Source organism: Nematostella vectensis, chromosome 12, assembly GCF_932526225.1.
Source record: "Nematostella vectensis chromosome 12, jaNemVect1.1, whole genome shotgun sequence".
Taxonomy (NCBI): domain Eukaryota; kingdom Metazoa; phylum Cnidaria; class Anthozoa; order Actiniaria; family Edwardsiidae; genus Nematostella; species Nematostella vectensis.
Window position 1 is genome coordinate 3,238,855 of NC_064045.1, and position 24,609 is coordinate 3,263,463.

Here is a 24,609-nt window from a genome sequence, read left to right on the forward strand (position 1 = left end):
TCTAGTGTATTGCAACACTATGTAGTCTAGTGCAACACTATGTAGTCTAGTGCAACACTATGTAGCCTAGTGCAACACTATGTAGTCTAGGGCAACACTATGTAGTCTAGTGCAACACTATGTAGTCTAGTGCAACACTATGTAGTCTAGTGCAACACTATGTAGTCTAGTGCAACACTATGTAGCCTAGTGCAACACTATGTAGTCTAGTGCAACACTATGTAGTCTAGTGCAACACTATGTAGCCTAGTGCAACACTATGTAGTCTAGTGCAACACTATGTAGCCTAGTGCAACACTATGTAGTCTAGTGTATTGCAACACTATGTAGTCTAGTGCAACACTATGTAGTCTAGTGCAACACTATGTAGCCTAGTGCAACACTATGTAGTCTAGTGCAACACTATGTAGTCTAGTGCAACACTATGTAGTCTAGTGCAACACTATGTTGTCTAGTGCAACACTATGTAGTCTAGTGCAACACTATGTAGCCTAGTGCAACACTATGTAGTCTAGTGCAACACTATGTAGTCTAGTGCAACACTATGTAGCCTAGTGCAACACTATGTAGTCTAGTGCAACACTATGTAGCCTAGTGCAACACTATGTAGTCTAGTGTATTGCAACACTATGTAGTCTAGTGCAACACTATGTAGTCTAGTGCAACACTATGTAGCCTAGTGCAACACTATGTAGTCTAGTGCAACACTATGTAGTCTAGTGCAACACTATGTAGTCTAGTGCAACACTATGTAGTCTAGTGCAACACTATGTAGTCAAGTGCAACACTATGTAGTCTAGTGCAACACTATGTAGCCTAGTGCAACACTATGTAGTCTAGTGCAACACTATGTAGTCTAGTGCAACACTATGTAGTCTAGTGCAACACTATGTAACCTAGTGCAACACTATGTAGTCTAGTGCAACACTATGTAGTCTAGTGCAACACTATGTAGTCTAGTGCAACACTATGTAGTCTAGTGCAACACTATGTTGTCTAGTGCAACACTATGTAGTCTAGTGCAACACTATGTAGTCTAGTGCAACACTATGTAGTCTAGTGCAACACTATGTAGTCTAGTGCAACACTATGTAACACTATGTAGTCTAGTGCAACACTATGTAGTCTAGTGCAACACTATGTAGCCTTGTGCAACACTATGTAGTCTAGTGCAACACTATGTAGTCTAGTGCAACACTATGTAGTCTAGTGCAACACTATGTAACACTATGTAGCCTAGTGCAACACTATGTAGTCTAGTGCAACACTATGTAGCCTTGTGCAACACTATGTAGTCTAGTGCAACACTATGTAGTCTAGTGCAACACTATGTAGTCTAGTGCAACACTATGTAACACTATGTAGTCTAGTGCAACACTATGTAGTCTAGTGCAACACTATGTAGCCTTGTGCAACACTATGTAGTCTAGTGCAACACTATGTAGTCTAGTGCAACACTATGTAGTCTAGTGCAACACTATGTAACACTATGTAGCCTAGTGCAACACTATGTAGTCTAGTGCAACACTATGTAGCCTTGTGCAACACTATGTAGTCTAGTGCAACACTATGTAGTCTAGTGCAACACTATGTAGCCTAGTGCAACACTATGTAGCCTAGTGCAACACTATGTAGCCTAGTGCAACACTATGTAGTCTAGTGCAACACTATGTAGTCTAGTGCAACACTATGTAGTCTAGTGCAACACTATGTAGCCTAGTGCAACACTATGTAGTCTAGTGCAACACTATGTAGTCTAGTGCAACACTATGTAGGCTAGTGCAACACTATGTAGTCTAGTGCAACACTATGTAGGCTAGTGCAACACTATGTAGTCTAGTGCAACACTATGTAACACTATGTAGTCTAGTGCAACACTATGTAACACTATGTAGCCTAGTGCAACACTATGTAGTCTAGTGCAACACTATGTAGTCTAGTGCAACACTATGTAGTCTAGTGCAACACTATGTAGCCAAGTGCAACACTATGTAGGCTAGTGCAACACTATGTAGTCTAGTGCAACACTATGTAGGCTAGTGCAACACTATGTAGTCTAGTGCAACACTATGTAGCCTAGTGCAACACTATGTAGTCTAGGGCAACACTATGTAGTCTAGTGCAACACTATGTAGTCTAGTGCAACACTATGTAGTCTAGTGTATTGCAACACTATGTAGTCTAGTGCAACACTATGTAGTCTAGTGCAACACTATGTAGTCTAGTGCAACACTATGTAGTCTAGTGCAACACTATGTAGTCTAGTGCAACACTATGTAGCCTAGTGCAACACTATGTAGTCTAGTGCAACACTATGTAACACTATGTAGTCTGGTGCAACACTATGTAGTCTAGTGCAACACTATGTAACACTATGTAGCCTAGTGCAACATTATGTAGTCTAGTGCAACACTATGTAACACTATGTAGTCTGGTGCAACACTATGTAGTCTAGTGCAACACTATGTAACACTATGTAGCCTAGTGCAACATTATGTAGTCTAGTGCAACACTATGTAACACTATGTAGTCTGGTGCAACACTATGTAGTCTAGTGCAACACTATGTAACACTATGTAGCCTAGTGCAACATTATGTAGTCTAGTGCAACACTATGTAGTCAAGTGCAACACTATGTAGTCTAGTGCAACACTATGTAACACTATGTAGCCTAGTGCAACATTATGTAGTCTAGTGCAACACTATGTAGCCTAGTGCAACACTATGTAGTCTAGTGCAACACTATGTAGCCTAGTGCAACACTATGTAGTCTAGTGCAACACTATGTAGGCTAGTGCAACACTATGTAGTCTAGTGCAACACTATGTTGTCTAGTGCAACACTATGTAGTCTAGTGCAACACTATGTAGTCAAGTGCAACACTATGTAGCCTAGTGCAACACTATGTAGTCTAGTGCAACACTATGTAGTCTGGTGCAACACTATGTAGTCTAGTGCAACACTATGTAGGCTAGTGCAACACTATGTAGTCTAGTGCAACACTATGTAGCCTAGTGCAACACTATGTAACACTATGTAGCCTAGTGCAACATTATGTAGTCTAGTCCAACACTATGTAACACTATGTAGTCTGGTGCAACACTATGTAGTCTAGTGCAACACTATGTAACACTATGTAGCCTAGTGCAACATTATGTAGTCTAGTGCAACACTATGTAACACTATGTAGCCTAGTGCAACATTATGTAGTCTAGTGCAACACTATGTAACACTATGTAGGCTAGTGCAACACTATGTAGGCTAGTGCAACACTATGTAGCCTAGTGCAACACTATGTAGTCTAGTGCAACACTATGTAGCCTAGTGCAACACTATGTAGCCTAGTGCAACACTATGTAGTCTAGTGCAACACTATGTAGCCTAGTGCAACACTATGTAGTCTAGTGCAACACTATGTAGGCTAGTGCAACACTATGTAGTCTAGTGCAACACTATGTAGCCTAGTGCAACACTATGTAACACTATGTAGCCTAGTGCAACATTATGTAGTCTAGTGCAACACTATGTAACACTATGTAGTCTGGTGCAACACTATGTAGTCTAGTGCAACACTATGTAACACTATGTAGCCTAGTGCAACATTATGTAGTCTAGTGCAACACTATGTAACACTATGTAGCCTAGTGCAACATTATGTAGTCTAGTGCAACACTATGTAACACTATGTAGGCTAGTGCAACACTATGTAGTCTAGTGCAACACTATGTAGCCTAGTGCAACACTATGTAGCCTAGTGCAACACTATGTAGTCTAGTGCAACACTATGTAGTCTAGTGCAACACTATGTAACCTAGTGCAACACTATGTAGCCTAGTGCAACACTATGTAGTCTAGTGCAACACTATGTAGCCTAGTGCAACACTATGTTGTCTAGTGCAACACTATGTTGTCTAGTGCAACACTATGTAGCCTAGTGCAACATTATGTAGTCTAGTGCAACACTATGTAGTCAAGTGCAACACTATGTAGTCTAGTGCAACACTATGTAACACTATGTAGCCTAGTGCAACATTATGTAGTCTAGTGCAACACTATGTAGCCTAGTGCAACACTATGTAGTCTAATGCAACACTATGTAGCACTATGTAGTCTGGTGCAACACTATGTAGTCTAGTGCAACACTATGTAACTCTATGTAGCCTAGTGCAACATTATGTAGTCTAGTGCAACACTATGTAGTCAAGTGCAACACTATGTAGTCTAGTGCAACACTATGTAGCCTAGTGCAACACTATGTAGTCTAGTGCAACACTATGTAGCCTAGTGCAACACTATGTAGTCTAGTGCAACACTATGTAGTCTGGTGCAACACTATGTAGTCTAGTGCAACACTATGTAGCCTAGTGCAACACTATGTAGCCTAGTGCAACACTATGTAGTCTAGTGTATTGCAACACTATGTAGTCTAGTGCAACACTATGTAGCCTAGTGCAACACTATGTAGCCTAGTGCAACACTATGTAGTCTAGTGCAACACTATGTAGTCTAGTGCAACACTATGTAGTCTAGTGCAACACTATGTAGTCTACTGCAACACTATGTAACCTAGTGCAACACTATGTAGTCAAGTGCAACACTATGTAGTCTAGTGTAACACTATGTAGTCTAGTGCAACACTATGTAGCCTAGTGCAACACTATGTAGTCTAGTGCAACACTATGTAGTCTAGTGCAACACTATGTAGTCTAGTGCAACACTATGTAACCTAGTGCAACACTATGTAGTCAAGTGCAACACTATGTAGCCTAGTGCAACACTATGTAGTCTAGTGCAACACTATGTAGCCTGGTGCAACACTATGTAGCCTAGTGCAACACTATGTAGTCTAGTGCAACACTATGTAGTCTAGTGCAACACTATGTAACCTAGTGCAACACTATGTAGTCAAGTGCAACACTATGTAGTCTAGTGCAACACTATGTAGTCTAGTGCAACACTATGTGCCAAAAATATCGCCCTCTTAATTGTTATTTCCCTTGTGTTATTGCCTTAGTGACTGGTATGGAAAAAGAAAAAATGTCACTCTAATTTAGTGAAAACACTACCCAAATAAAAGCATCATCCTTTACATTGCATTCGCCTACTCTTAGCAAAAATTGAAGAAAAAAGAAAAAGGAAAATAGGACATCATTATGGCTCAAGGTGTTTTATTAACCTTTTCAGTTGTTTTTCCATGTGTTCCAAACTTTTGAATAAACAAAACAATAAGATACGGGCTTTGTTAATTCAGAACAAAGCATAATTTCGCACACCCAACTTCGACATTCTCTTTCGACAGGGATCACACGTTCCATTCATTCATTAGCAGAGCAAGGTGTTTTTTCTAGCAGGGGTGCGATGTATAAACATGCAAATCCTTGCTCTTCCTTCGTTTAGCTGTTCAAGGATGTTACACGTGCAATTAGGGATGATCCGAAATAGTAAAATTTTAAGAGGAAAAATATTCAGTTTGACTTCCACATTAAAATGAGAGTTGTCTGGTTCCTTTAACTATAGAACAAAAACCACCCATTTATACAAGTCGCTGTTTTGAAAATGTTTTGAAGCAGTTATTATTAAAGGTACTACGAGGAACGTTTAGTGCACAAGGCATATGGAAATCTCCGTGCTGTTATTCTAACCTCCCTGAGTTGTTTGGAATCTCAATTAAAAAAAATATGCAAAATAAATAAAAAAAAAACATATGCTGAGAAATAATCTAAACGAAACTTGTCTGACACTAGATTCATGTCGTAATTTAAATTAAACTTATTTTTTTTTATTTAAATAAAGTAAAAATAAATGTTTATTTCACGTGAGATTTTAAATGTTAAAAATTGATTTGATATACGGGGAAATCATTTCAGGTCTTACTGTAATAAAAATAAGTCCCAACGAGATTTTTTTCTTTTTCTTCTTTGGGCTTATGTGATCAAATTCGATAGAAAGTTTTTTGTCGGAATTATTCAAAATTTATGAGAAAAATCCCGGTATGTTAGGTTCAAAGCTTATTTTTCGAGCTGAACAAAACCCGGTATGTCAAAAGGGACCTGCTGGCGAGTTTTCCTTTCGGCTTATTAATTATTAAACCTGCAAGATAATTAAAATTTAGGCGACCGAAATATACTAATAACATTTGTGCAAGAAAGTTTACTAGATAAAAACACAGAAAAAAGCTAATAGATACGACCATTTGCCAAAGCTTAAGAGAAATTCAATTTAAATGTTCCTTTGCAAAGTAAAAATCAATTGCACGAAGTAGTCAAAGTGAATTTAGATTATACCGGAAAAGCTCTAATAGTTTTTGTTTCTAATAGCTGTTAGGTAAATTTTCTGGGTTTTGGAATGAAATTTAAAAATATACATGGGTCGAATATTACTTACACCATCTGGACATATAGTTCATACTAATATTTTCGATTATGTATATCATGAATTTTCAACGTCAAAGCTCGTTAAATTTGACTGTTTAATCGTAAGTATGCGACGAATGAAAATATGCTATTGCTTATTCGCTAATACAATTTATGAACGAAATGTTCACATAAATCGCAGTCTAAGATTTTCTTTTTCATAGCTACAACAAAAACTAAAAGCAAATATTTCGCGAAAGTTCCATTGCATTATGTGGCACGCTTCTCAAGTGTGCCGAAAAGTATACCACAAAAGAGTGTTTTGAAAATAATTATTGTAAAAAAAAAAAAAAACTCGCGTTTGGTTTATGTCTATAACGATTCACTGGGTAACCGAATAGTGGCTCTTTGTGCCAGTATCTCTAGGGTAATTATCGAAAAAGAGGAAAGTTAAGTTTTAACCGGAATGTTTACCTCAGAAACTTCCATGTTGTAGTCCGACGCCATAGCTAACTGTGTCAGGATCAACTTTCGAACGAGTTCCTCTTTGAACGAAGCAAAATTTTGCGGCTCGTTTTTTAGCCTTCGTATCCCCTCCATTTACTTGGATGAAACATTTATGATAGTCTTATTTCATTGCACAGCTTCGTAATGTTCAATAATTCATAGTTTAGATAACCAGTAATCGGTCAAAGAGCTTCTAGGGTGACAAAGTCTTTGTTGTTTCATCAATAGAACAATTGTCAAGAAACTCCTTTGTACGTTAAAAAAGAAACTGGGGTTCCAAAACAAACTTTGCATTGACGCAAAAACGGGTGTCTTATAAATCCGAGTTAAAAATATGACATACAAAGCTTTTAGGGGTAGCTAACATAATCAATACACTTGCACTTATCGATGTCAAAATAGTGCACCTTAGAAAAGACGTTATGTCTTAAAGGCCCCGCTATTTGCAATTATTCAACACGGTTTGCAAAATCAGAGATTTGTAAATGCTTTTCCTTATAGCATGGCGCACAGATTTTCCATTAAAGATTTCTTTATTTTTTCCGTACTAACAATTGTTTTGAATCAAGCCTGTAAGAACTTTAGTTTTTGGACATTTAGAAAACTAGAAACAATCAAACACCTGGATTTTCAGTTTCGTCCACATATCAGTTTCAAAGACTAATATTTACTTTTACTTAACGTTGCAGAAATAATTCATGTTTAAACGTTTATAATTATCAAACCTTCAAAAGTTTCTGTTTCAAAGTGGTTCTAATAATTTACACAGTCGCAATTTGAGTTGTGCATTCTAACGGTATAAGAATAAAATAACGGATATGTACTTGTATGGTTTAATCAAAATTCAGAGTATCGTTCGATTGGGATTAAACTAACCCGTTCAACAGTGAAATATATCCATTTTAGTAAAAGCTATAGAAATTTGCAACTCAGGATAAATATCTGTTCAATGTATTGATTATAAAATCTATTTATATGAGTGACACGTTTAAAATTGTGTGCCCGCATTAGGCAAATAGAATTAATTCAATGATAGTTTTTACTTCTCGTAATTGGATCATAGGCAAACACGAAAATGGCATTAATGTCTAATTTTTTAAAGCGCACCAGTGGAACAACTTTGGGTCGTTTTCAAAAAATTGCATCGCTATATATAACACTTTCAAAATCGATATCTTCAAAATCTCCCAAGCACCCGAGTTACGTTAGTTACGTTACAAAAAATATTTGGTATATAGAAGTAAACACAATCTTACTTACGAAAAGCCCATATAGACTGTAATCCATCATAGTCAGGCCGTGGAAATTGGCCGTAGTTTGGTTGAGCTCAATTTTGACAGAGTGAAGGAACGCGACTTGTAAGAAGATAACTAGATCAGCTTTGCACGCTTCCCCGTCGTTATCGAGAAACCTAGTCAGCTATCTGTCCTTTGCGTTGAAAGAACACATGTCTAAATAGCTATAGACGTCGAAGGCATTGTAAAGCATGGACCCCTTAAGAGCTGTGGCAAAAACAAAAGTAACCAATCGGAGGCAAGCCAGGATATAAAGCCCTGCGCCACTGTGGTTTATGCGAGGTATACAGACGTCTGCACGAGCTGTGATTTGATATTGATTGGAAACAAGACACCAATAAAAATTGCGAGAGAGCCACAGAGGGCAAATCGCTCAGATCTGTTTCAGTCCTGTGGAATGGCCTACGGTCAATATTGTTTTTTTTTCTGAACGGGAACGAAAAATGTCTAAAATACTTTCAGAGGAACCTTGAAATGGTGATAATTAGTTTAACGCATTTACATTGAGGAAAGTTTATTTTTTAATGTCTTGTTTCTGGTACGACTTTGAAAAATTTTCCCGGTGATAATGAGATTAAAAAGTATTACACCTAATTACAATTTCTAGTGGAGTTATTATAAAGTTACCATTGCTTGAGTATCACAGTAGATATGCGGTGCGTTTTCTGAAATAACAGCTATTTATAAATATAAACAGTAGAAATACGCAAATGAAAGTTTGTAATAGAGTGGAAAACGTTTGTTATTTAGTAAAATATTATTAAGCAGTTCTAGATTTCTACGAATTTAAAAAGAAATACTAGAAATTTTTACTGTTTGGGGACTAGCCCGGGGATAGGGCGTATAAAACATCTAATAAAAAACTTAAAACTTGGTATAAAATATGTTAGTACACCTTGACAATTATAACATATGCTTTAGGCTTCTCCTAAAAAAAGGGTCTCACATATTCCTTACTTCCCTGGTTTAGAGAAGGGGGAATTTCTCAATAGATAAACATCTCCTACTAATGAGGTGCCAAAATATTTGACACCTTCATGAGTGAATAATAAATAAGGAAAATTCATAAAGTGTTAAGACTATTATCTGTTTATCCACGCGCGCTAGAGTGAGAATACTAATCGGACGAGGTTACCAAAATAACGAAATGATATGATCATTATCTCTCACCGCCACTCACGGAATAGACCGCCATTGGCCGATACTTTAACCTCGACCTTTCCTTGTTGAAAAATGCACAAACCAGATAGTTCCGCGGCGGGATAAACACCTCAAGTCCACGGATCGCAGCTCTCTTATTAGGTCCCTACTGAAAGAAACTGCGCAGAGCGTGTATGAGTTTCAGGGAGAGGGGGATTTTCAAACAATGTCACTGCCGCGAGACGCAATAATTGTTGAAAAGAATACAACAGAGCAAATTTGAACTCAAAAGTGTAATCTTTTCAGGATAATGAAGTCGTTCAAAAAAGAGAAATATTTTCAGTCAATGTCATTGCTGAAATCTTGAATATGCGCTAAAAGACATATGGCAGAGTGATAAATAATTCCGCAAAAAAGATAATATTTTCTCAAACAATATCGTCGTTAGGATCGCCAAAGGATAAATTTCAAGTAATTAAGATGTTATCTACCTTGTTGGAGTGCGTTTCGTGTTATATAGTTCGTTATCGTAAACGATAGGTCAGCGTTATCAGGTCAGGGACGCATGAGTGTTTGACAAGGACTCGAAAATGTAATCCAAATCCAAACAGTACTAAACCTCGTATATATTTCCTATGTTGAATGCAGTATTGACTAAAAATAAACGCTACAATACGTTGAGTTCAACCTTTTTTCTTACTATTTTACATCAATAAAGTAAATCTATCTGAACCGCATTGAATAGCGTGATAATGGTCACATAATTAGTAGCCTAAGTGTTCGTGCTTTCTCTTTAGATTCTGTAGATCCTTAGATGCGACAGCGTGTTTTATTACCCTCTTAAAAGAGTCCGTATGTAAGTCCTGTCACTAATGTTACTACAGGGCTGGCCTTCTTATTGGTTCTATATCTGTCTGTTGTAGCACATAACTAGATATTTTTTATATAGGTATGTTTGTTCTATTTATTAAACCCAAACATCGGTCAGAATTGCTGGCAACTCCTCGCTCAACTAACCACAAGACACTACATAGCACTTCCCAACTAGGTCAACTACAACTAATGCTGGCAGTATTCAAGAGTAGCGTGAGGGTGTTCGTACTCGGATTTACCGCAATGATTCGCGCCCGGGGCGCTTATTTCATTTTTCGGGACATTGGGCGGGCGCTTGTTAGGGCGGGCGCTTAATTTAAATTAGAACGGTTAACAGGTTAACAAACGCATACAGTTTTGAAGGAGAAATAAAACGACTAAATAAATGAGGAGTGGGTCCGGATGGCGAGAAAACCAACCGACAGCCTCATATATAAAACATATTCCCCACGGATAGTGTCCTTCGTTTGTATTGCCTTATATGGACATTGATGCCCATGTTTAGAAGAGCTAAAGATTTCCTGCTCTTGATCTCCAGAAAACACGGTAAAAAATGCTTATTCCTGTCAATTTGAGACTCGCGGTAAGAATTTGTTAAGAAAAACTTGATCGCTTGGTCAAATCTTTATCTCACTAATCTTAAATTTACTCCCCAATTTAAAGGAATATTTAGAAAGACAGCACAAGAAGATTGTCCAAGCAGGTTTGAAGGTCACCAAAGTATTGATATGCTGTCTGCTGGTGTGCGTCAGACCTTGTGGTCTGCGTCGACAGTTAAAAAAAATAAGAAAATAAACAAAAAAGGCGGATTTGGTTTTTAAGGACAATATTTCGGTAGGCCAATACCTGCCTTCTAGGGGAGGGGTCCTCGGGGACCCGGTGTGAAAAATAGTGGAGGGGTCCTCGGGGACCCAGTGATGTGTATAACAGTGTGGATGTGTCCATACTAATAGGAAAAGCATACAAAACATTGGGGACGTTTTCAGTGCTAGCTTACTGACTTGACGCGCGGGAAACCTGTGATAATCTTAAACGTTAGAATCTGGGTCGATTTTTCAATATAGTGCGGACAGCTACCACGAATCGAATCCCGAATTCCTGCAAGTTTACATGCAATTTCTCGACTTACACTGTTCTAGGAAATACGTGTCTGAAGCTGACTCCAGCCAGGGGGGTGCCCCCCCCCTTCTAGCAGCCAAAACATATCAATATTTGGGTGACCTTAAATCTCGCTCGGCCAATCTCTTGGAGGCCTGGGTCTAAGGGCTTTTCAAGACTTGTGTGATAAAGATTAGACTTTAGACTTAGACTTTTTTATTGTATCATTTGTTATTTGTAGTAGGTGTGACTGATCTGCAAATAGACGAGCTAATCGAGACGGATCAGTCACTTATTTACATAAATATTAAATATAATTGTATAAGCAAAGTTAAGTGAGAACTAGTATATTATGAAAATTTGAAAAATTTTGGGAGAAAAATGAAAATTTAAATAAACACTTCTGGTCTTAGAGAAAAAAAGAGCATTAACAGCATTATTTAACTGATGATAAAAAAGGGGAAAACAAAGCAAACATAAGTATGTGAGTTTATGATACCAATAAATTGTGATTTTTCAAAGCTGTGCTGATTTGGCAGACATCAATATAGTCATCATATTTAATAAGGATATCAACAAGGGCTGAACGCAGTTTTGTTTTAAACTGTTTTTTTGGAGGACTCTCTCAATGACTGTGGCAGCTCATTCCACACCCTTGCGCCCACTCTTGAAAAAGAGTTTCGCTGGATTTCAAGTCTAGATTTTTGAATGTAGAATTTATTTGAGGTTGATGATCGTGTATTATAAGAATGAACGCTTTTGGTATCCGTGAAAAGGTTTAGAATATTGGGTGGGGCGGTTCCATTTCGGATATCATACATAAGATGGCACACCGATTCAAAATATAACGACTGTATGGGTAAAATATTAGTTCTAGCGATTTGACCAAGCGATAAAGTTTTTTTGACACATTTTTGCCTCGAGTCTCAAATTGAAAGGAATCAGCATTTTTCATTATGTTTTCTGGAGATTAGGGAGCGGGAAAACTTTAGATCTTCTAAATATGGGCATCAATGCCCATATAAGGCAATGAATACGAAGGACACTATCCGTGGGGAATATGTTTGATATGCAGTAAATGTATGAGACATTATCTAGAATACAGGAGAAAATGCCTTCAAAGGGCACTGGTACTAGAAATTGTCCGAGCGAGTATAAAAAACGACGGTTTTCAAAACAAAATTCTTTGATATAAGAATCAAAGCAACAAGCGAACGAAAAACTTGTGTGCGTTCTATGATATGTGTGTGTGTGTTTGTCACTTTTGCCCCTATTATCACTAATTATATGCGACTTCGACCCAGGCTTGACAGGACTAGGAGTCCTTAGTGCCTTTGACCAGCGGGCACCGGGCAGCACAGTGGAAATCGAGGCTAGACTATTCTAGTACAACAAGCACACATAACACGTGCGTTGGCGACGCAATAGAAACAATGTCAGCAAATGTCAGCAAAGGCTTATTTTTAACAGTCTCTGGCAGCCGCCATTTTGTCATCCTGGCAAAGAACTAAATTTGAAAAAGTATCAATTTCTATCGGCTGATTCTTTCAAGCCAATGTGATATTTTCGATTCAGTTTGGCAAATAAAGTATTAAATTTTGTTTTTAGATGGTTATTTGAGATTTTAATTCATAATGTGCTTCCAATATTAAAATAAAGCAGCAAAAGGAGTGACTGACAAGGGCACTTCGAAAGGTTTTATTTTGTCGTTGCTTTCTGGCGTGGGCACCGCGCGCTCCCTGTGTGCACGATCTCCGCGACGCCCTGGGTCCCCGAGGATGATTTTGGCTTGAATTTGCCATTCAAAATGTCACGTGACTTCTTAGTGCAAGGCTCCTTATTATACCAAACTACCACATTTTAAGCAAGGTTGTTTAGCTTACTTGGGGAGGGGGGGTTTTTCAGGGTAACAGTGATAGGGATGCTCGTCGGGAAATTCGAAAAATACCCCTAAAAAACTGCACACCAAAAATTGCTACCCTAAAAATACTCCAGATGTCCTAAAAATACATTGTGACCCCTGAAAAATAGGACGAGCATCCCTATCAGGGAGACATGGGAAGAACCCCGCCCCCGGGGGGATGGGGTACATACCATCGGGGGAACGTTGCGTTACCCAGCATGACTTTAAATTCTTCAGCCTTCACCGACAGAGCAAAAAAATGGCATGAAATTTTCCAATTCTCAATACATAAGCTCAAGATTGCACATACAAGGAGTATCTCTGACCAACAGCTTAATTCCAAATTTTAAAGAAATTTAGAAGATATGAAATTTATATATTGAGCAAAGTTGGCTTAATTTCTGATCAGAGCCCGACTTCTCCCTAAAAACGATGAGAATTCATACTTTGAACATATGAAAATTGCACTTCAAGCCTCATATCTCGAAAACGAATCAATTAGTAAAAAATACTTTTTGATATGTTGGTTTACATAACATAAGAAACCTCTATGCAAAAATTCAAGCTTACAGAAGTTAACCAGACCTTATTTTGGGAAAACTTGTCATTTTTTTCTAGACCTCATACTATTTGCATAATGACCTGAAGTCTCTCATAAGAAGTAACAGCATAAACTGCTGGTTGAAATTATGATTTTGCTGCATCTTTGTGTTCCATTATATTAATTGATCTTACAACAAATGCAGAACATTTTACACAATATATAAGAAATTATTCAAACATGTTTATACCACTTATCACTGCTTTGGATGAAGAAATATAACAAGAAAAACAATGAACATAGAATAAAACTAAATTAAGATGTGCGTACATTTACGGTGGAATACAAAACAAAATAACAAGGAAAAAACACTAACACAATCATTTACCTTAATTTTTGCGTCTGTCTTCCTAACGGGCATTTCACTAAACGGCAAATTAAATTGGAACTAAGAAGATTAGTCGAAGTACTTCTGAGAAGTCAATTTTTTTTACGACAGGTATACGGATTTCCAAGCCGGATTATCTGATACGATGACGCTCTGAAAACTCGATAAACTCATAACGAGGCATTAGAAATAGAATGCTGTCACTCAGTTGATTAAATATGGTCGATTATCGTTTGTGTGTTGATCAGCAGAACCAGATTACAAAGGCGAGCTTAGAAGATAAACGAATTTGGGAATCGGGAGGATACTTTTCGAGAAGAAAGCTAGTCTTTGATTGTTATTCCTTTTATTGCTTCATAGACGTATCCTACCTTTTTTATGCAAAGAGAGAACGAGAAGAGAAAAGTTTTCAGGTCTCGCATTACCACTTACAAATAAGACACCGTAAAAATATTTCCAGTCGAATCCATGGTTATACAAATTAGAAAAAAATATTATAAGAAGTTATTACTTTCATTTATTTCAGTTTGAGAAAAAACAAACAAACCATGGCTTTTTCTTTCAAGTATTCTGCTCATAATTATGTTTTTATAATTAGGAAAACATCACATCGCACAAACCATCTGAGCTCTGGCTAGGGTGAAATATAAGGTGATTATAAAAGAAATAGAAAAATGATGAAGTCGTCACATCCGAAGCAACTTGAATGCAAAGCCTCGCAAAATAAATTTCTCATACTGTTTTCATGCAAATCAGGTAAATATGCTTTTCCAAATATAACAATGTCAGGATTTTGATAAATCCTTTCAAAATCTAGGATTGCATCAAATATTTATAAATGTGCCAGCAGTTTATTTCCGACGTCTGCAAATAAAGTTAATTTATTCCTTTGAAATGAATTCCTAGTGATGCGTCGGTTTCAAGGCAAACACTCGCAAATCCCCCTAAACACAACTTTTTATCACGGTAAGGAATGCCTTATGGGGATTAATTCGGGATAGTTTCTCTATCGTTTTATTTTTGGTGGTTTCGTCCTTTTCATGATTACAAAGCTATGGAAAATTTCATGATTCATAAACTGTAAGAGGCCTTAAAGGACGTGGTAATGCCTATTGTCTATACCTGGTCTATACCTGGAAGTTCTTTAAAGTAGGGTAACATGAATAAAAACACTTATAACAATAATGAATTAAAGAAGCCCAGCTATTGCACGGTTTGTTTCTATATTTTCGTCTGTTTACAGTAAGATGAAAGTTAAGCAAAACCAGCGGTAGCCCTATCTGTCTCGTCGCGCATGCGCAAACAACCTAGTTTTTCAAGATTTTCAGGTTTAGGTCTAAAAAACAGGATCAATAGCGGAAGACGCATGCGCACAAGCCTCCCGTGCCACACCATCTTGCGTCTCTCATCTTAAACCGTTCGCGACTAGAGTTCACAACCAAGCCCATTTCCTAGCAACGACTTTAAGCAGAGAGCTCATTAAGAGCTCATCAATTGTCAAGCTCGTGAAATGATTTTCTTATCGCAGTTTGCAGCATGCCATCTTCACACATATCCTTATTATGTTTTTGAACCTCATTTATTAACAGCCAACCAATGAGCGTTCACCCTGGTCCCAAACGTTGCTACACTGCATTTGGGCGAATTTCCAGGGCGATGGGAGAGGCGGTTGTTGTGGGTGGGTGGGTGGGTGGGTGGGGGGGTTCGTATTTATCGATGGGGGCTGGGGGTAAAAAGAACCTTTGTTCTAGTGTGTAGAGAGGGTTATGCTCTGCATGATTCAACAGGTCGTCAACAAAACATGAAAACTTTTTTATGGCTGTAGGGGCGAATACATACATCATCAAGGTCACCAAGTTAAGAATTACTGAAAGCGTTTGTTAACTGGATCTGCCTAGCTTCACGTCATTGAAACAACATTTTTAATATCGAGTAAAATAAAATCGTAAAATCCAGGATCTGACCCACTTTTTCACTAAATATCAAAAATCTTATCAGCTTTTCGATGTAAAAAATTAACAAATAAAGATTAGGAAAAGCCATACAAAAACTATACATCTAACACCATATGTATATGATGGTTATGCTGAAAACCTGCCAGCTATAGATTTCATCCCTTCAAACATGTTTCGTGGCGCCTTCTAATCAGGCTTCAAGGATGAAATGTAATTTTCGTTTTTTTTTCGACACACCCAGATAAATTTCTCTCTACATCCGTGTAGAGCACTGTTCTATGGACGCTGCACTCATGCATTAAAAATTTGTAATATATAAAAGTTGTCTTTGTAAAAAGAAAAATATAATAAAAAATTTGCTTAGTCAAGTAAATGTGCAACACTTTAAGTACTACTTTCTTCAACAACGTAGCCATAACACTCTTATTACATTCTTTCTAAATAAATATTGTTATTTCTTGATCAAAATACTCCCGACCTCACTAGTGATTTTTTAACATTTTAAGAAATTTTGTTTATAGAAGGTTTAACTTTATTCAACAATTAGAATTTTTAATGTCTAGAACAGTCCTCAATGTATTTATTTGTCTGATATTTAAAATCAGGTGAATCCAAATCGAGGTTTGTCAAAAATTTATCATTAAGATCCAAATGACTCATTTCTTATATGAATCTTACAGCCAAAAGTGGGTCAGTACGCAGCTCTTACAAGCTGCAATTTGATTGGGCAAATGAACAATATCCGTACCTCGACACAAATAACGAGAAGAATAGAGACAAAAGAACTCCTTTATAGAAGAAAAATAGGAGACAAAGCAGCTGCGTACTTACTCCCAAAAGTCACCGGAAAGCGCTCACATGAGATTGCACAATTCAGCGGATGTAAACCTTCGATTACCAATTAACGTGAAAAGGAAACGACCAACTACAAATTAACCACGGAATATTTTCCGGAGTGAAACAGTGATTGGGTTAATGGGTTGGCTTTGCCAAAGGGAATAGGACGGAATGATTTTAAGGGGGACAAACGCACACTTTAAATATCACGTTTTTTTCTAAATTATTTGAATTGCTTTGATTGTAGACTGTATAGAAAGTACAGAATGTACACCTTACTCATCAAAATTCGTTAAAGTAGATGACAACATACTATTTTTAATAGTCTACTGTATATATATTTTGAAGACAATTAATTAAAAGGCAAACATGAATCGGTTTTATAACGTGATTCATTTACAATTACTTGACTTCTTAATTTTTCGTTAGCACTGACAATAGCGCTTTTTTCAAATGGGTGTATACACTACACATATATACTTTATACAGCTTGGCAATTCCGAAGTTAATCTGCTAAGTCAGTCTGTGACAATTGCTAAGAAAACACACTTGATAGATGATAAAATCAGGGATATAATCATCGCTTATCTGGTGGACTAGCGGTAAAGTTTCAAGAGGTATAATTGAGGATTTGGGTGTTATTATAATAACATGATAATTTAGACTCCAATGTTGGATAAGCGCAATTGTTTTGCTGTTTTGTTCTTTTTTGTTAGTAATCATTGGAATTAAAACAAACCCATGCTCAGTGCTATTTGTATATTTAACCGGCTCAAAAAAAAAAAAAAACATTAAATAAATTTAACACTGAAAGTACAAAACAGAATGATTCGTATTATTCCGAGAGAGAAACTACAGCAGGAGGGGATGGTTCTCCTTGATGATGATTTATCTTGTTTTTTTGTTGTCTTATGGGCTACCACATATCTATTCATATTTACAATACCCTAGCCATCTGGGTCGAGTTATTGAACCCACAAGACCCAACTCTAAGATCACAATCCAATATAAACCAGATAGGATGTGAAATATTTGTACACCGTATGTGATTCAAGAGAAAAAGAGTTGAAGTGGAATGGATTCATATCTTTCAGGCGCCATTTCTTTTATCTTTTAACAATCGCTAGAAGTGATCATGAAAAATGAATACTCATACAAGAAGATACTCATCCGATAAAACCCTATCTAAAAATAAAAGGCAAAATAAAAGGTCTGGAAAAAAAGGCAGGTAGAGAGCAGTGTTAAAGAAGAATTTCTAGTAACTTTCAGGGAAAACTTTAGTCCCGCCCTAAAATACAATTTTGTATTTTTTAATGCTATACAGGATTACAGAGGGTTGGGTGGATATACCGCATCCTTTTAAGTTAAAAAATATAAACTTAGGTCAGGAAGCCCTAATCCTTCCCCCCCTTTAAAAAATTCTGGATCTGTTTCTATATAATGATATACAAATTTTAAATGATGTTTGCATCATGGATAACAGACATTTTTATATTATAATATTGTCAGCCTGCCCGCATTTCTGTAAAGTTGTACAGAAATATAAGGGAATGAGCTTCCAGAAATACTTGCTTCAATAGTGGTAATGTAATGTTATATAGTACTTTCCGTCAGTTAAGGGGTCGAACAGAGTAAAACCCCATGTACTGCCACAGGTGAATCACCAACAGGGATTCGTTTCTCAAAACACCCGAGAATTCTCAGGCCCGAAAACAATTTATTCCTAAAATTTGAAATGCTGGCTAATTTCTATAAAATTTATGGTATCTTGTTGAAATATCATCAAACATCGTATTTTACCACAAAGATTTATGTAAAGGATGATTCTCTTTATGGATTTATAGATTTTGATCTTCCCCGAACTTGTCGGGCCCGAAATTCACATGGCTTTAAATATTAAGAAAATTCTCGGGCCCTCGCAGTCACCCGAGACTTTTCGGGTAACTTTCTGGCTTCAGCAAAACTTCGAAAATAGCCCTATTGAGCGTAATCATTTGGAATATGAACCAAGAGGAAGTTTAAACTGTTCTAAAACATGAAAGCGGTTCTCAAAAAGAAAACATGCGAAATTTTGGGCAAAAATGCAAGATAAAGTTTTCGGGCCCGAGAATTCTCGAGTGTTTCGAGAAACGGGCGCCAGGCCCTGTAAGATGGGGGAGGGGAGGGGGAGGGGGAGAAAAACACCACTAGCTTAAAGTCTGTCATAGAGAGAAATGTGTATGATGGAATGAAGCTGTCTGACCCCAAAGGTGGTAGGTACTTGACCCTCCTCCCCAGTGAAAATGTCCTAGTAAAATAATAAACAGCAGAAAGTACTCTGTATAAACCTGTGCCAAATCAAATGACAATCTTAACTTTCCTGTTAATCGTAATGTTCGAGGTGAAATTTCGTTTAGCTTTTGTAGATGAAGGATTGAAACTGTCTGATCCCAATACAAGGTGATAGGTAGATGATTACTTCCCTGGTGAAAATGTCCCAGACACCTTTATTACAAAGCACGTTTTATGTGGAAGATAACTAAGATTTTGGATGTTCTCTCATGCACCCCTTTCCACTAAAACTTATTGAAAGCCATGTAATGATAAAAAATAATAGATAGACACCTGCCAAATCAATCAATTTTTCCATTACTCTGCTTTTAAGTGATTCCAAGTCTTCCAGTATATCTAATGCAAAATTAATGGAATACTGATACGAGTGTGTAATCAATAAAGATTGTACACACTTTCTTCATTATATCAGAAAACTTCTTTCTAAACAACTAAAACTTTGGATTGTAAAGAAATTCATTAAACCAAGAGATGGAGTTTTAATTCCACGAGTTTGTCATCTACCAATATTCTTTATGATAAGGGTTCAATGCTTTATCCTCTAAAGAATACTAGAAATAACAATCCAAAAACAAAGTTAGCATATGCTTCCCCCAAAACAGCCGACTCAAATAGAACCTTTCTAGCAATTGGTATTTTTTTTGGTGACAAAATGGCGGCCGACAGAATATATTTAATTAAAGGTGATAATGGTCAAACAGATCACAGATGGGACATTTCTGTTAGCCTTAATTTCATTCTACGTATTGTAGACGGCTTTTAATGTCATTTTAAACAGGTTTAAATTCTTTTACACTGCTACTGAATTTTAATGTTTTCTTTTTAATTTTTTCTTAACATCCGTAAATAATGGCCCATCAAAGCAATCCAAAACAATGCAGAAAATTAAAAGTATATAAACCATTAGGGTTGAATATCTCTGGTGAAAGGAAATCCCTAAGGAAATTATTAATAAGTTATACTCACGAAAAATAACTCATCGGCTGATATGAATCTGACGCCTGTTAGAGAGCGATTCTATAAATAAAATATGTCGAGAAGAGTTTCTAAATTTTTGAGTAACTGCCTCACTTGCGATTGTATTTTTTAATTATTTTGAAAGTTTATATTTCTCATGAGAGGTTAATTTCAACGCCCTCAGTCATAACATAATTAGATTACTAATGTCTGAGAATTTTGTAAAATAATAAACAGCAGAAAGTACTCCGTATAAACCAAACCAACAAAATTGAATGGCAATCTTAACTTTCCTGTTAACCGTAATGTTCTTCGTAAAATTTTATTTAGCTATTGTATTGTGAGTTAACGGCTATTGTCGTGATCCCACGACCCTGTTATTAACCCAAAATAACAACTGAATCTAGAGATTAAAGTTTGAGTACTCCTCTTATTCGCATTGTGTGGAAAGAAAACACCATTGAGAAAAGACACTATGACGATTTTAAATATCGTATAGATCATTTTTTACGCATCACTGTCCTGTTAGGAATATCAATCGAGGATTAAACACTGCACTGTGTAAAATATATCCCACGTCCTAGCGTGCGAGGCGAAAAGGATTATACGACCTAAACGTTAACTGTCAACCTCGCTATCTTTTAGTTATTATTTTACACTAGTGCTTGAAATTCTAGATGTCATATATGCCTATTCTACTCGTTGAGGTTGTCTGCGAACATCCTTCAAATTTTTCTGTCTAGAATTTATAATAAGCCTAGATTATAACTTCCATGGAACAATTTCTACACATGAAAGAGTAAAGCGGTTTTCAATTATTCTGAGTTACATTCGTACGCGGTAAATGATTTATTCAATTGAGTTTTTAAGTCGATATCAGGTATTTCGATGCATGAGAATACAGAGGAAGGAAAAGAACAAGTTTGCAGGATGACTTCGCTAAATAGCAGATAGTTAAAGGATTATTTTGGCGGTCACTGTATATTTCAAGCGCGCGCGTCAAAATGTAAACATCCTACCATTCGACCACTGGCTGTGTGTAGACTGCGATCTAAAGCATGCTAAGTTCTATTTATTTTAACAACGATGTTGTTTTGAATTGCAGTCTTTTCGATAACAAACTCTCGAGCTTTCGCCATGGAAAGCGCATAGAGATTTTATCGAGGGGGAAGTATTAATGATGAGCTTAAATGAGAGACATAAAATACCGATAGTGCGTGTAGACGAGGTAAAGGATTTGTAGAATAAATCTAATGTCTGCTCCGTCAAATTCTTGTAATGCTCACTTACTAGAAGTGTCATACTGTGAGAAAATAACTTGTGAACTCAGGCATTTAGGTTCAATGAAATCAATACGGCAAATTCAATCAAAGGCACTTGTGTCTTTGAATACTCTGGGGGCTACAAATGTAGCAAATGAAAATTTCAAGAGGGGGAACAACCCTTGCAAGTGTTCGCTTCAGACCTTTATTCGACCCCACGATGAAAGCTAGAGATGGAATCCAATCCCTGTATCTTGTAGATCCATGCATTTTTCCTTAGTCGTATATTGAATAGATCGTCCGCAAGTTACAAAAACATAGCACCACAGAATGTGACAAGTATAATAGTGAGCGCGCGTTGAGTCGAGTCTCTCACCTTTTCGGGTTTTTCCTTCATGGTTTTGTCCTCTGTACTTTCCTCCTGCGTCGTGGAAGGGCTTTTGCCCTCTTCTTCACTTTTTTCACTCATCGGGTTGAATTTTAGCAGTAAAAACTCCCGGACTAAGTCAATAGAAGTGAACGCACACTCGTCTGTGTAACGCGTGACACCACTGTCATTTCCAACGACACACACAACAAATAGAGCCATTTATTACAGCCAATCAAATCGTGGATCATGCCGCAAGCACAGCGAGAGACCCGGATGTTCCGCCGGCTGCTGGTTCGAAGTGTACTATGCTTTTGGAATATGGACCAATGAAATATACATACGGACCGCGATTTCGAGCTGACAGCGTTAAAAGATAAGCCACTCCGTCCTCGTCAATTTAATAAAACAATTAAGCTTTTTAATACATTTACAATATTGTATGGCCAAAGAAAAATGGATTCTAAGAAAGTATTATGAAGAATTTATAGTGTCGACTTTTGGCGCCTGTATTCATGCTTTGTTATTTTGAAGAGCACTAGACCAGAAAATTAAACATTTGCCGTTTTTTTTTTAAATTAAAAATCCCTACGAAAACAGAAAAAAACAAATGATCAGGTCCTAGTATTAACGCATTTTATTTGGAGTTTATTCTATGCGTCAAAATGTGGCGGTTTTTTTCACTGAAATTCGATGGGGATTTCCAAGCGATACCCAATTGAGCTTTTACCCTTATAAAAAAAAAACATGGTCTTTCATCAATGTGCTACCAAAATATTTCATATTTCAGAACAGGTGCAGACTGTGTAAATTGAAATACGCACAAATTAACGCGCTTTCGAGGCGCATAGCAAATAATTATTTTTGAACACTAGCGTTAAATCGATTCATTGGATGAGGAAGCCAATAAAGTGCATTGACGATGTCAATCACTCCCATGTGTTGGCAGTTATAAATAGGGTTGAACTAATTACCTAGTGGAAGAGTGACTAAAATGTGGTAATTTAAAACACCGGTGCGGCCCAAGGGAAGAGATAATTGAATTTGATTTACCGAAGGCAAAACGATAAACATTTTTCCATTTACAATTTTACTAAGACATTACTATTTTTAGACTTTGTTGCAAAAAAAATATACATATATTTATATATATAGCGCTGGCTTACTGTTTAAAAAGAAAGCCACTTCACGGGAGGTAATCAACTTACCGTATTTTATATCCTTGTTTTGAATTGGTTACATCGAGTTGGTATAAGAAGTGCACACACGCTTAAGTTTGTCGCGTACAAGATAAACATAAAGTCTATATATTGAACTTTTGCCCACTAACCCAAAGTTCCGTTAAATAACTAAGTGTACTCGGTTATCTGATACATAGTGGTTTTATGGTATCTAAGACTGATGGAAATATAACATGAATATTTTCCAAACGAATCCACCTGTCTATGGCTTTTCCCTTAGGCATTTTCTGACTAAAAATCAATAAATAGTATGTAGATGTACAAAAAAGATATAATATAGACTTATAGACTTCCGGTAGCACTACGGGAGGAGGTCTTTTTGGTAAGATTTTTAACATGAGCTAATAAATAGTGTGGCCTGGCTTTGAGACAAGTACATGGCCAAAGTATGGTTACAGGGCCAGGGGGTAAAGTGGAGTTATTTGCCGACTAGATAGAAATATAATACACAGTGCAGGCGCGAACTCGGGTGCGCGCACTTCCCTTGGCCGCCAAAATATGACTCACTTTTTAAGCCCCGTCTTCACGAGCAATTTTTATGCGAGAACTATCTATGACTTTTATTTTTTCGCAAAGCTGAAATGTCAATAAACAAAATAAAAGGGTCTCTGTATACACCTATTTCAATTTTAACGTTGTCCGTGCAAATGGCGTCCAAATGGCAAATGTTAGTTGTGAGACCAATCGGGGCCTTTAGGTATAATTACCCTTAAGAGTAAATAGCAAGTAAACTTATCGCACGGGTTATTCACATTTCCTGCTTTTAAATATGAGGAGTCCCTAAATGTCGAAGGGAAAGTCAAGGATTTGCTGCAAATCTTGTTAATTTAGGGACTGTGCAATAATTATTAGGAGGGGGGCTGTAAAACCAGGGGGGGGGGGGGGGGGGAAGCACTAAGTTAAAATGTTGCCAAGATAGGGGGGGTTAGTATTAATTTTTTCACATAAAAGAGGGGTAATGATTTCGTTTCAGTATTTAATCAAGTATACAATATGCTGTTATTATCGTGCTCGGCTAAGCGCTTGTTTTGGCGAGAGAGAGATTATGGTTCGGATTACATGTTAACCTGGGCGTGATTAATATTTAACAGATTATTATAACTGATATCATTACATCCCCCTTTCCGTGAGAGATTTTGTTGGCTATATGAAATTTCATTGTTCCAGATTCACAATAATTGTTCCCCTAATAATAACATACCACTGTCCTCATTAATTAATAATCAATGCTCGAATATAATGTTACTCAATGTATCAGGGATGCTGTCTTAGTATCTGTTCTTCATTCATACGTATCGATCAGGTGGTTTAACTACTCTTCCGCAGCGCGTCATAGTTGCTCCAGGTGGGCAGGGGTTGCTGGTCGTCTGGTGTGTGTTGAGGTGATCAGATGGTGCATCATCCCTCGTACTATGCTGCGTGCGTTGTGGTGGTGGTAGTGGTGATGGGGGTGTTGGTGATGGGGGTGGTGGTGATGGGGGTGGTGGTGCTGGTGGTAGTGGTGATGGGGGTGTTGGTGATGGGGGTGGTGGTGATGGGGGTGGTGGTGATGGGGTGTTGG

The 24,609-nt window shown here is 37.2% G+C and overlaps 1 protein-coding gene across 4 annotated transcripts in view; it reads right to left on the minus strand.

Annotated features, from left to right (window-relative positions):
- The window catches only part of LOC5516855 (RNA binding protein fox-1 homolog 2), a 32,610-nt gene extending 10,566 nt beyond the window's left edge, over positions 1 to 22,044 (minus strand). The window contains exon 1 of one of the 4 annotated variants that reach the window (XM_001636903.3): positions 21,817 to 22,044. In XM_001636903.3, the coding sequence (XP_001636953.2) occupies positions 21,817 to 22,029 (213 nt within the window). In that variant the 5' untranslated portion in view covers positions 22,030 to 22,044. Of the gene's footprint in view, positions 1 to 6,827; positions 7,143 to 8,120; positions 8,475 to 14,098; positions 14,320 to 21,816 lie in introns of those variants that run through there. The other 3 variants (XM_032386899.2, XM_032386900.2, XM_032386898.2) reach the window with 3 other exon arrangements.
- Between the last annotated feature and the right edge of the window lie 2,565 nt (positions 22,045 to 24,609).